Genomic DNA, 12,841 nt, shown 5'->3' on the forward strand with positions numbered 1-12,841 from the left:
TATTTTTTACATTTTACTTATTTTGATAAATATAGACAAAATAATTATATTTCAATTTCTTCCCGACTAATACAAGGAAAGCAAAATCAAAATTACTCAATCATATAAAATAAGATAAAATATATCCGTCACAAGATTATTAATAAAAGCTACAAAATGATCTTTGAATTATTCGAAATTAAAACTTCTATTTTAAATGAATATATAATTTACATAACTTACATAAATATATATCATATCAAAATCACATAACTTATATAATTTACATAACTCACATAACTTACATAATTTAATAACCATATCATAACTTACATAATTTACATACCTTTAAAGAATTAAAAAAACTTTGGATCTTAACTTAATAACTTATATATATCGATCATAACTTACATAACTGACATACATACATAACTTAATAACTTAAATATATCATATCATAACTCACATAACTTACATAACTTAATAACTTATATATATCATACCATAACTTACAAAACAAATACATAACTTACATAACTTACATAATACATAAATATATATCATATCATAACTTACATAACTCACATACATACATAACTTAATGACTTATATGTATCATATCATAACTCACATAACTTACGTAACTTAATAACTTATATATATCATACCATAACTTACGTAACTCACATAACTTACATAACTTACATAATACATAAATATATATCATATCATAACTTACATAACTTAATTATACTTATAACTTACAAAAATATATATCATATCATAACTTACATAATTTACATAACTTAATTATACTTATCCTTAAACCCTAAACCCGTGTAATTTATTATTAACTTTAGACTTCAAGAACTATGAAATGGACCGATCTTGGATGAATTTGTCAAGGGTAAGCAACGACTATCGAAATGGAGTACAAACTTTTCTAAATTTTGCATTTCAAAATGCAAGCCAAGAGAATATGATTCTTTGCCCGTGTAAGAAGTGTGGCAACATTAATTGGCATTATCGTGAAGTTGTCTACGAGCATTTAATTGTTGATGGGTTTATTCGGGGTTATAAAAAATGGATTTTCCATAGAGAATGCACACCTAGTACTTCCTCTTCAACGATTAATCTGGCTTATCCTCATACTGCTTACCATCGGTCTGTTAGAGAAAATGACATGGAAGATATGTTGCGGGATGCATTTAATTTGTGCAATCATGGTTTCCAATCGTTTCCACCCGACTTTGTGGCATCCGATGATTGTAATCTCAGTGGAAATGTTTTTACCGAAACGGGAAGAAGTGTACCTCATGAAGAGCCGAATGGAGAAACGGCGAAGTTCTACACGTTACTTAATGAAATGAATGAAGAACTTTATGAGGGATCAAAATTTTCAAAAATGTCCTTCTGTATTCATCATTTTCAGTTAAAATGTTTGGGAGGGTGGACCGGAAACTCTTTGACAATGCTGTTAGAGTTTTTGAGAGATATACTTCCGTTTGCAAAAATCCCTCATTCATGCAAAGATATGAAGAAACTGATAAAAGATTTAGTCCTTGGGTACAACAAAATTCATAGTTGCCCAAATGACTACATGTTGTATTGGGGTGATCGAAAAAAACCAATAGTGTTGTCATGTATGCGGCCAATCCCATTGGATGAATAGAAACACAAAAGATGGGAATGACGATGAAAATGATGCATAGTCAAGGAAGAAGCCAATATATGTAATATCATAATTTAAGTCTTGGTCTTATTAAATATTTCAACTATTTTATATGTGTTGTTATTATTGTAATTAGTTACTAAAATTTCAACTATTTTATGTGTATTGCAGATAAAATGCCTAGAAGAAGATTGCGAGATCTAAGTATTGTTCAAAATACTCCAAACTCGGAAGAAACAAATAGTGAACAACAGACTGCCATTGGATCTGCGAATGTTCCGAATACACCTGACGAACCTGCAGAAATTCAAAGTAATGTTAAATTTAATTTACATGCGTGTTGACTTTTATTATTGTTTTCCCTTTCAAATTCTTATATTATAATATACCATTTTTCAGCTGAAAGTGGTGGGACGTGTAGAGGTCAAGGACATACGCTACTTAAAGATTTATACAAGTTAGATCCTGCCGAGCCTGTCAAAGTATGTAGAAACAATTTTGGTTAGCCTGTTGGATCAGAAGCTCAACTTTTAGTAGGATATTTGGGCATTATAGCATGAAATGCCAATATGTTGCCTATCAACTACGAGTCATGGCATCAAATGCCTGATAGTAACAAAAATCAAGCTCTTGATAATATTAAGGTAACAAAACTTGAATGTAATTTATAATACTTTGGTTTAAGTTTCATTTATATTTACTTTCTAAACTTGTGTTTTTTATAGGCCAGGTTTGCTTTAGAGGTCTCGGATAATTATGTCAAAAAGGCATTGGGAAAAAGATGGAGAGACCATAAAAGTACTTTAAAGAAAGATTATTTTAAGACAAAAACAACCCTCGAAGAGAAATTGCGAAATGTCCTGCCGAGAATGCTGAGGTACCAATGGGAAGATGCGGTTAGATTTTAGAATTCAAAGAAATGAGAGGTATTACGTACTTCCAAACTCTTATAATTATTTTAGTTTATATTATTTACTATATACGTAATAATAATTTCATAATGTAGGATCGTGAACGAGTTGGAACAGGCAGCAGGCAAAAACAGAAATTCACTCACACAGCTGGGTCGAAAAGTTTTGCTTGTATAGCTGAGGCCGAGGTATTTTGAATTTATTAATAGTTTCAAATATTTAATACTTTCCAATAAATAATATTCTTACTACTATATTGTAGGAACTGTCATCTGGTCAAAAAGTTGGACGCGTTTAGCTTTTTGACATTACACATAGGAAAAAAGATGGATCTCCTATGACTTCTGAAGCTGCAGAAATTATGGTATGTTTACTTAATAAAATTTGAATTATTTTAAATTTTTATAATGTTTAATTACAATGGTTTAATTCGTCGTTTGTAAAGAAAATAATGTTAAGTTAAGTTGCATTTGTTTTTATAATATATATTGCGTTTCTAACTCTTTGATTGGTTTATTAGGAGAAAATAAAGGATAAAAAGGCAGAGTATGAAGCGACTGCTTCGAGTGATAGTTCTGTTAATGTTGACAACATTGATAATCGGATTATTACTGAAGTTTTGGGTCCTAAAAGGTATGGTCAGGTTCAATTTCAAGGATCTTTTGTTAACCCAACCCAATATTTTGGATCCAGCTCGCAGCAATACATGCCTTCGGGGAGTCAGGCTCAAGCTGAATTTCAGAGGTTAAGAGACCAGATGGCTCAAATGCAAGCGAGCACAGTTGAGCAAATTACTCAACTTAAAGAAGAGGCAGCATCGAGAGAAGCTGAGGTTCAAAGAAAATATGAAGAACTCCAGCTACAACTTAAAGCAGAGGCAGCAATGAAGGAAACAGAGGCAGTAGCGAGGGAAGCAGAGGCAGCAGTGAGGGAAGCAGAGGCAGTAGCGAGAGAAGCAGAGGCAGCAGCGAGGGAAGCAAAGCAGAGCAGAAAGTACGACGCACTCCAACTACAGCTTCAGAATATGATGAAGATGTTTCAGCAGTCGCAAAATCCGCCATCTTAGACTATTGTATGAATATTTTTAACATTTTAACTTTTAATATTATTGTAAGAATAATTTCAATTATACTTCATTTATCAATTTATATCATATATCTTTCGTTAAATTTGAAGTATCATTTAGATTTGCTGTTTTTGGTTGGTTTCCATGCTACAGGAAGGGTTGCATATGGATGAAAATTGGATGCCAAAGTTAGTGGCGTTTTTAGTAAAATGCTGCTAAAGGTCATGTTTTTAGCGGCATTTGCTATAAAAGCGCCGCTAAATGTTATGTTTTTTAGCGGCGTTTTCTACAAAGGCGCCGCTAAAGGTCATGTTCTTTAGTAGCGTTTCTATAAAAGCGCCGCTAAAGGTCATGTTCTTAGTGGCGTTTTCTATAAAAGCGCCGCTAAAGGTCATGATCTTTAGTGGCGTTGCTATAAAAGCGTCGCTAAATGTCATGATCTATAGCGGCGTTTGCTATAAAAGTGCCGCTAAAGGTCATGACCTTTAGCGGCGTTTATGTGAAAAAAACGCCACCAATATTAGCAACGTGGTCTATAGCAACACTTTTTAGCGCCGCAATAGGCCTAAAAAATGCCCCTAAAAGTAGGGGTGTGCAAAATTGGGTAAATCGGAAAAATTGGTTAACCAATCGAATTGATTAATCGTCGATTAACCGAATTTTTTTGATCGGGGTCGATTAATTATTTTTGATTTTTGGTTAACGATTAATTGGTTCGAAACCGATCGGTTAATCAATTTTTCTTGCTTAACCGGAAAATTTAATAAATAAAATGATAATATATAATAGGCCTACTATTCACCTAAACCCAATCCAGACCCAAGTATTCAACCCAACCCAATTACCCAACCCAACCCAATCATAAAAATTACAAATAATTTAATAAATAAAAATAAAATTCTAAAACTAAAACTAAAACTAAAGTCTAAAAGTCTAAAAATAATTTAATTATGTAGTGATTCAATTCGGTTAATTCGGTTAATTCGGGTAATTCGGTTAATTCGGGTAATTCGGTTAATTCGATTAATTCAATTAATTCAGGTAATTCAATTAATTCAGGTAATTCGGTTAATTCAGTTAACCGACCGAATTAACCGAAAAAATTTCGGTTCGGTTAATTTTTTTAAAAAAAATTTCGGTTCGGTTAACGGTTAAAAATTTTGAAAGGTCGGTTAATTCGGTTAATGTTATTTCGGGTCGATTAACCGAATGAACACCCCTAGCTAAAAGCTTGTTTTGCTATAGTGTGTAGTAATCAAACACTGAAAATAAGAGCTTGTTTAACGATGGGCTGATTTATTACACACATATAAAATCAAAAAATTGGCATATGTTTATTACCACAGTTGCACATATAATTTTGTTAAATATTAACCTTCCTTTGGACTGATCAATATTAACGTAGCTTAAATTACATGCACACAACCTTTTATATTTTAAAACAAAATAATTTCAACAACAGAGGTCACTTTGACAACTTATTGTTTCAATTGAGTTATTTTAAAAATATATAAATATACTAATATTCAAATTTAAAATTTCCATAACAGTCAAAGGCCAAAACTAAAATTTCTTATCATGCTACAATTTTGAAATAACCCACCTAAAATAAGGTTGTATAAATGATGCAATAAAAAACTGGAACTTTAATCTTTAACTTTTAATAGCTTAAACAAGCACCAATCCAAAATTATTATTTTTACAATAAAATACAAAATTAAAATTTAACTGAACTTAAAACCAAATTTTGTATCATAGTGAACATATATATCTAATCATAGTAAACTATTAACAACTTTAACGAATGCTTAGTCGCTCGTCATATCTTAGTGCCATTGCTTACATATATTAATAAAATGATATCCTCGTCATTTCAAGCCAATCGAAGCTTTTCGCTAAATAAGCATCACATACCGAGCAACATGCAAATATCTCATATATTCCAGCCAATTGGAAAATGTTAGCCCAAGCAAAATATATGATTAACCATGTTAGGATCATCATTACTACAATATAACCTTGTTAAGCGCTAATGATAATAAAGCAACTTAGCACTTAATCCTTTAGTGATTTTGCATGCACTGCATTTTTCAAATTAAAGCATCATGATTCAAAAGTATATGATATTCATGATATCTAGAACTTAAATAAAAGATTTATTATATCATAAACACTTAAGTCATGTATAAATAGTAGCCCCAAGAATTAAACATCTAAGCAATTCTAGCAAGCCGAATCAACTATACATCTTTATAAATCCCTAAAACTTTAATATAAAGACTCAAAACTTAAAAATTTTATCAAGAATCTTAAAAATTCAACATAGCATATAATTGAATTATTAAATCCATAAAAAATAAAATAAAGAAACTTAATCAATTTCCAATGATTCAACATGATGTGGCTCAGATGCAACTTGTTAAAATCATAAAACAATATCTAATATAAAACTTAACAAACCAGGATCTATCATGTAAAATCATCAAGAACAAGACTAATTGCGGAAGCGTACTTAAATCCAGTGATTTCTTAGAATCTTTGATATTGTAGTTTTGATCTTCCAAATTAACACACAAGTAATTCAGAAAAAGTGGTTCTCTTTCTAAAGATGAAATATTAGAAAATTTACGTGTGTGTAATTTAAGGACCATAACCCTAATATATAACTTTTGCACATTAACCCTAATTTATAATCAATCCATTATCAATTAGAAATCTGTTTCTATAGTATCTACACATATTTGACTCATACTTTGTTTAATAATTAAAGACCAATAAACTTTAACCAAATTAGATTACTTTTAATATGGGCTAACCTTTTATGATAGTAAATAATAACATATAATTACTCTTATTATATATGTGATGTCCATATTTTCTAACAAAAAATTAAAATAAAAATAGTTGCCTCCAATTTTTTCTAGACACATTTTCAACATAAAATTTGCTTATACAACAAGAATTTAGAAAATATTGTCAATGGCTAAAATTATTTGGCTTGCTTGTAATTGTGAGTGATCCATCATAATTTTCTCATCAAAGAAAGGTGGTTGTTTTGGTGTAGGAAGATTTTCTATCTCACTGCTAAGCATGGAATCTACAACCATCATAGTTGGTCTATCTTTCACAAAGTTTTGCACACATAACAATCCCACATGAAAGCATCTCAGCATTTTCCTATGACAACTTGGATCTGATGAGATCACTGGATCTATTAATTCCAAAATGTTGCCCTCGCTCCATAATTTCCATGCCTGAAAAAGCACAAATGTTAAGGCATTGGAATCTTGAGATTTTATTACTACCTAATACTTACGTATCCCAAAAGGCTCGGTGAATGCTCTTCATCTTGGAAACTCGAGTTTCTTCTTCCACTAACAATCTCTAATGTCAAGACCCCAAAGCTAAAAACATCTGATTTTTCTGAAAATTGTCCTTTCATTGCATATTCAGGGGACATATAACCACTGCATTTAATTCATCAACGCAAAGAAAATTATTTTAGCCAACGTGATATATGCATATATTATATATTTAAATATTAGATTTTGATAGAAAAATGAAGGATAGCTTACTATGTTCCGAAAACCCGCCTAGTAGTAGCTTGGCTCTCATTGCCACAAAATATCTTTGCTATACCAAAATCTGAAATTTTCGGATTTAATTCATCATCTAATAAAATATTACTTGCTTTTAGATCTCTATGAACAATTCGCAATCTTGAGTCCCTATGAAGATAGAGAAGTCCTCGACTAATTCCTTCTATAATATTGAGACGTTTTTTCCAATCAAGAAGTTTTTGTTTTTCTGCATCTAAATATATTTTTTTAAAAGTATTCAAATAGTGTTAGCTAGATTTGCTTTAGGTTTAATAATAATATTTTCCATAAATAATAAAGAAAATGTATCTAACCGAAGAGGAAAACATCCAAGCTCTTGTTTGGCATGTATTCATAGACCAACATCTTTTCTTCCCCATCAACGCAACAACCAAGAAGCCTTACAAGATTTCGATGTTGGAGTCTTGAAATCACCATTGCCTCGTTCCTAAATTCTTCTAGCCCCTGCCCTGAAGCTCTAGAAAGTCTTTTCACTGCTATTTCCTGCCCATCTTGGAGTTTCCCCTACAATATTCAAATATCATTTTAGCATCTAGAACCATATGGGTTGTTTAATAACTTCAATCTTATTGATATCCAACTGGCAATATGAAGAAGTTAACTTACAGGTAGCATGTTACCTTGTATACTGGTCCAAAACCTCCCTTTCCTAGCATATTTGTTGGATGAAAATTATTTGTTGCAGTGGCTAGCTTCCCAAAATCTAATAGTTGAAGCTCTTGTAATTTGACTCCATTTTGAGATTTCCCGAGCATATTGAGAGAAAATAACTCTAAACATGATTCATCTTTCCTAAAATCATCTTCACTTCCTTTCTTCGCTGAATGAAAAATTAAGCTATAAATATTTTTTTTTTAAAGCTGTTAAACATGTATAATTTTAGACTTTATTAATAAATTGGCTCAATTATAACGAAATTTTAATATTGATAGTTAATTTATATATTTTTAAAATAATCAATTTTGTCTTATTTTATTTAAAAAGTATGCCACACATCACATTCTTATTAGTTAATATTGTGGTTAATATTTTTCTTTTTAAATTTTGATAGCTTACATAACAATTCTTATTCTAAGAAAGAAAAAAATTTTGAATTGAGATATATTTTATGGGCAAATTTGTGAATAAAATCCTTTTTATCAATAATAGGAAAGGATTGTCCAAGTTTAAACCCAACAATACCTATGTCAACAAAAACTTAAACAAGACAAATCATTTGTCACTACATGTATGAATATAATGTGTCAATATTTATTGATATTAATATCATCATACCTGTAGTAGTAGTTATCCTCCTTCCAATGAAAATACAGAAGATGACACCAACAATTGTTCCCACAACTATTCCTGCTATTATGCCTCTTTTTTGCCCTGTAAATTGAAACATGGTATAAATATTGTAAGCTAAGATCGCTAGCTAGGTAAAGTAAAAATAAGTTCCTATATGGAAACCAGAGAAATATGACTATCCTCCTATTGTCAGAGGATAAGGGCAATCACAATCTGCCATGCACGAAAGGGCTTGAATAAAATCATATGTTCACTACAAATCGAAGTAGACAAGGTGTCATACCCTCTGGAGGGAAATCAGATGTATTGCCTGTTCTACTTGGAATTAGCAAGTCATTTCCGCTGGTTATTAGCTTCACCGATGGTGCAAAAGTAGGGATAATCCCAGAGAGATTGTTATTGGAAACATCCAGGACTTCAAGGTTAGGTAACTTCACCAAGCTCTTAGGGATAGGACCTGTCAAGTTATTGTCATTTAGATTGAGATACCGTAACGCAGTTAGATCAGCAAATGATGGAGAAATTGTTCCTTGCAATCGTTGCTTCTGAAGACTGATTTTCGTAATACTTTTCTCCGAGTCGCATGTCACAAATGACCAATTTCTACATGCATCATTTCCTTCCCAAGCTACGGATAACTCATAAGGATACATCCAAGCGCTCGCAATCTCAAGCAATATTGTAACTTGACTATCACACGAGTCTGCTGTGTTTGTGCAGAAATTATTATTCTCAACAGTGGTTAACTTATGGATGAATATATAAGCAGGGAAAGGACCCTGCAACTTGTTGTCATTGACGATAATGACTACTAAACTAGGATGAGAAGCTAGAGATGACGGGAAAACTCCTGTGAGATTATTGCTACTCAAGTCTAATAATTTCAAACTTTTGCAATTAGATAAATCCGGGATGGTGCCTGTAAATTGATTGAATCCTAGGTTAACACTGTACAAAGAAGTCATGTTTGATAATAGATCAATGGTTCCTGTCAGCCCTACCTTCTGATTTTGGAGCTGCAAATCTTTAATCTGGGATCTCGAAAAAGAGGGTGGCAAAGATCCAGTCAGGTTATTGTCATGAAGGCTCAGATTTGTTAAAGCTAGAGAATGGAAAATGTCTGGAATAGAACCTCCCAAATTCGTATTATAAGCAGAGAATGCTGTCAGATTGCCCAACTTTGTAAATTCAAGGGGTATCATCCAGGTGCTTAGAAAGGGATTACCACCAAGCATCAAGAGCTGCAAACTGCTAGACAGTCCTTGAAAAAAGCCTGGTGGGATTCTTGTGAAGTTGTTGATATTTAGGTAAAGTCTCTTCAAGAAAGGGAGTTTGTTTAAAGAAGGAAGAGAACCAGTTAACTTATTCCTTGAAAGATCAAGGACTTGAAGGAAAGGGAAAGGAGGGAATTGGGATGGCAAAGAACCACTGAGAGTCCTGGCTTGGAGATCAATCTCTAGAACGTGCTTGGACCTGTCGCATTTGACATAATGCCATTCACAATAAGAAGAAGATGAATTGGTGGACCAAGTCCACGGCAAAGGACAAAGAGCCGCCGCAAGCTTGGCCATGGAAGCGGAGTCATCGTCGTCGTAGTCATCATTGTCACTCATGGAGTTAACCAAAAGGAGAGAAAACACTAGGAAGAGAAAGAGAGATGAACCTGAGAATTTTATGAAACCCATGATGACGATGAAATTGGATTTGAGAACCTCCCAAATGAGTTTTGTATTTATATACAGTAACTTTTTTTTTTTTTTCAAGGACTTCAATCTTATAATCTCATTGTTAGGAACTTGGAAATATTTCAAGAGATGGTATAGTGCCGAATGATTTAATCTCACCTTGTTAATTTGACAACAAGAAATGTCCCTTTCTTCTTATTTTCTTGCAGCCGATTGAGATGAAGGATTGATTAATGGCACTTTTCATGATCATAAATCCGGCTAGCTTTGTTTTTCTTGGCCAAATTGGCAATTGGCCGAAAATTATGAAACTAGAAAGATCTTAACTGTAATTTTATTACAGCTATATCATAGATATTAAACCTCTTACTCATAATCTCCCATTCTTAATTTTATAAGATATATTAATGATAAATTATAAATTATAAATTATAATATATAGAGAATAATTATTTGATAAGATTTCACAAGCGAGTTGAAAGGGTAACAAGTATAACATTTATTTATATAATTAATTTTTTTATTGTTTTATTACAGCTTATGATATATGTACAAGCCCAATTTTAGCCCGAGCCCATACCAGCAAACCCAAACCTAAAATAACAGTCCATTACAAAGCCCAAAATTAAAAAAACCTATGTACAGACCAATTTTACCCAGCCCATTTCCATACCCCAAAATAATCCATGGCCCAATATCCAGCCCAAACAAAACTGACCCACAGTTACAGATTCAACAAGCCCAAAACAATAATGAAAAAAAACCTTAACCCTAGGTGCGCCGCACCTAGGACCTTCTGACTTTTCTGCCAGTGCCGCCACCGCCGCTCCGCATGTCGCCGTTCACCTACCGTTGTCCCATCATCCCACTTGCTACCTGCAACAAATAACAAAACCACAACAACAAGCAAAGGGGGAATTTCTTTTTCTTTTTCCTTTCTATCGGCTATAAAAGCCGATTTTAGGCAAAGGATAGGGGGGCTTCTTTTTCTTTTTTCGATTTGTAACCAAGAAAACAAATATCAACAGAATAATAAAAAATATCAAGCTTCAAGGTGATTTCCTGGATTTTCGATTGTAATCTTTCCTTTTTCCTTTTTTCGTTGTATTTATTTATTTTATTTTATTTTGATTTCTTAAAGGAAATAAAAAAAATAAAGAAAAAGGAGAGACTCACCGCAGGTCGCTGGTTTCCTCCTCGTCGGAGACTCCTCCGGTGAGGAAACCGACTGTAGAGAAGCCTAACGGCCTTTTTCCCTTCGTTTTTGGTCATTTTGAGGCCGTATTCGGGTTTAGGAAGTCGGGATCTCTAATCTCGCCTTTCTCCACTCGCCGGCCACCGTGTACGGCGTCGCTGGCGCCGGCGATCCGACGGCCGACACGGTGGCCCTCGACCGGACCCGAGATCAAGAAAGGGAAAGAGGGAGAGAGAACTGAGAAGTTTTCAGTTTTTTTTTTAAAAAAGAATGGGGCTGAATGATTTTTTTTAACAAAAATTGGTTTAAATACCTAAATGAAACGGCGTCATTTTGGCCTATTTCATTCGGCCTCAAAACGACACCGTTTTGCGTCTAAACCGAGATCCGACCCACAACCCGACCCGTCCAACCGTGGGATCCGCGTGTTTTTGACGAAAGGGCTAATTTCACCTTTAGCCCTTCCGTTTTTTAATGCTTTTTAAATTAGGTTCTTTTGATCTTTTAAATTTTTACCCAGAATTTTTTTTTGTGTTTTCAATTTAGTCTTCAATAGAACTACGCCGTTTTAAAAGAAGGATAATTTGCTTTGATGGTCCCTCCATGTTACATGCGTGTTCAGAGCAGTCCCTCCCCTTTCGTTTATTTGCGTTTTGAACCCCCCGAATCTTGTTTAATGTTTAGTCTAATCCTTTTGCTATTTTGTTTATTTTCTTAACAAATTTTATATTATTATTATTATTATTATTATTATTATTATTATTATATATCATTGTTATTCTCATTATATATTTTCATTTATATTTACTTATGTAATTTTAAGTATGTGTCTTATTATATTAATATTAATATTATATATTTGCTTATATATGTAAATACGTATATGTATATGTATTTGTTTCTAACTTATTTAATATATACATAAATACTTTTTCTTTTATATATGTGTATCTATATACTTTCCATTTTTCCTCACGAATATACGTATACATATTCATATGTTTTTTATATGGCTTCTTTTATATCTATACATATATATATATATATATATATATATTTATCTTATTTTTATATCTCACATGCACATTTTTATATGTATATATTATATATATATATTTATATAATATTTATACGCATTTATGCATTTTATTTATATTTTACGGTTTATTATTTCGCATGTTATCGATTTGTTCTTTTCTTTATTTTATTTTAGTATTATTGCCCGTATTTTTTTATACTTTTGTATTCATCATGGTTTTGCCATGCATAATAATGTAATTTGCTTTCACATTTTTTCGACGACTTGTTTTTATTTCACTCAATATAACAAAATTTGTTTTAAAAATGGCACTTCGTGTTTAGATTCGAGAAGATCGTACCTAACTTACTGGGTTTCGATTTTCACAATAAATCTAAATATACG

The 12,841-nt window shown here is 32.3% G+C and overlaps 2 protein-coding genes across 2 annotated transcripts; both read right to left on the reverse strand.

Moving 5' to 3' along the window:
* Positions 1 to 6,591: 6,591 nt before the first annotated feature.
* LOC105771499 (G-type lectin S-receptor-like serine/threonine-protein kinase At1g11300) lies at positions 6,592 to 8,602 on the reverse strand. Its single transcript, XM_012592955.2, has 6 exons — positions 8,524 to 8,602; positions 7,869 to 8,068; positions 7,542 to 7,752; positions 7,204 to 7,441; positions 6,945 to 7,095; positions 6,592 to 6,882 (listed from the first exon to the last, which is right to left on the reverse strand). Exons 2-6 carry the CDS (start codon positions 8,001 to 8,003, stop codon positions 6,592 to 6,594), a joined length of 1,026 nt encoding a protein of 341 aa, XP_012448409.2. The 5' UTR covers positions 8,004 to 8,068; positions 8,524 to 8,602.
* Positions 8,603 to 8,780: 178 nt separating this feature from the next.
* LOC128041731 (receptor-like kinase TMK4) lies at positions 8,781 to 10,223 on the reverse strand. Its single transcript, XM_052632033.1, has one exon. It carries the CDS (start codon positions 10,221 to 10,223, stop codon positions 8,781 to 8,783), a length of 1,443 nt encoding a protein of 480 aa, XP_052487993.1.
* Positions 10,224 to 12,841: the final 2,618 nt, after the last annotated feature.

The sequence above is a fragment of the Gossypium raimondii genome, chromosome 6 (genome assembly GCF_025698545.1).
Source record: "Gossypium raimondii isolate GPD5lz chromosome 6, ASM2569854v1, whole genome shotgun sequence".
NCBI lineage: Eukaryota > Viridiplantae > Streptophyta > Magnoliopsida > Malvales > Malvaceae > Gossypium > Gossypium raimondii.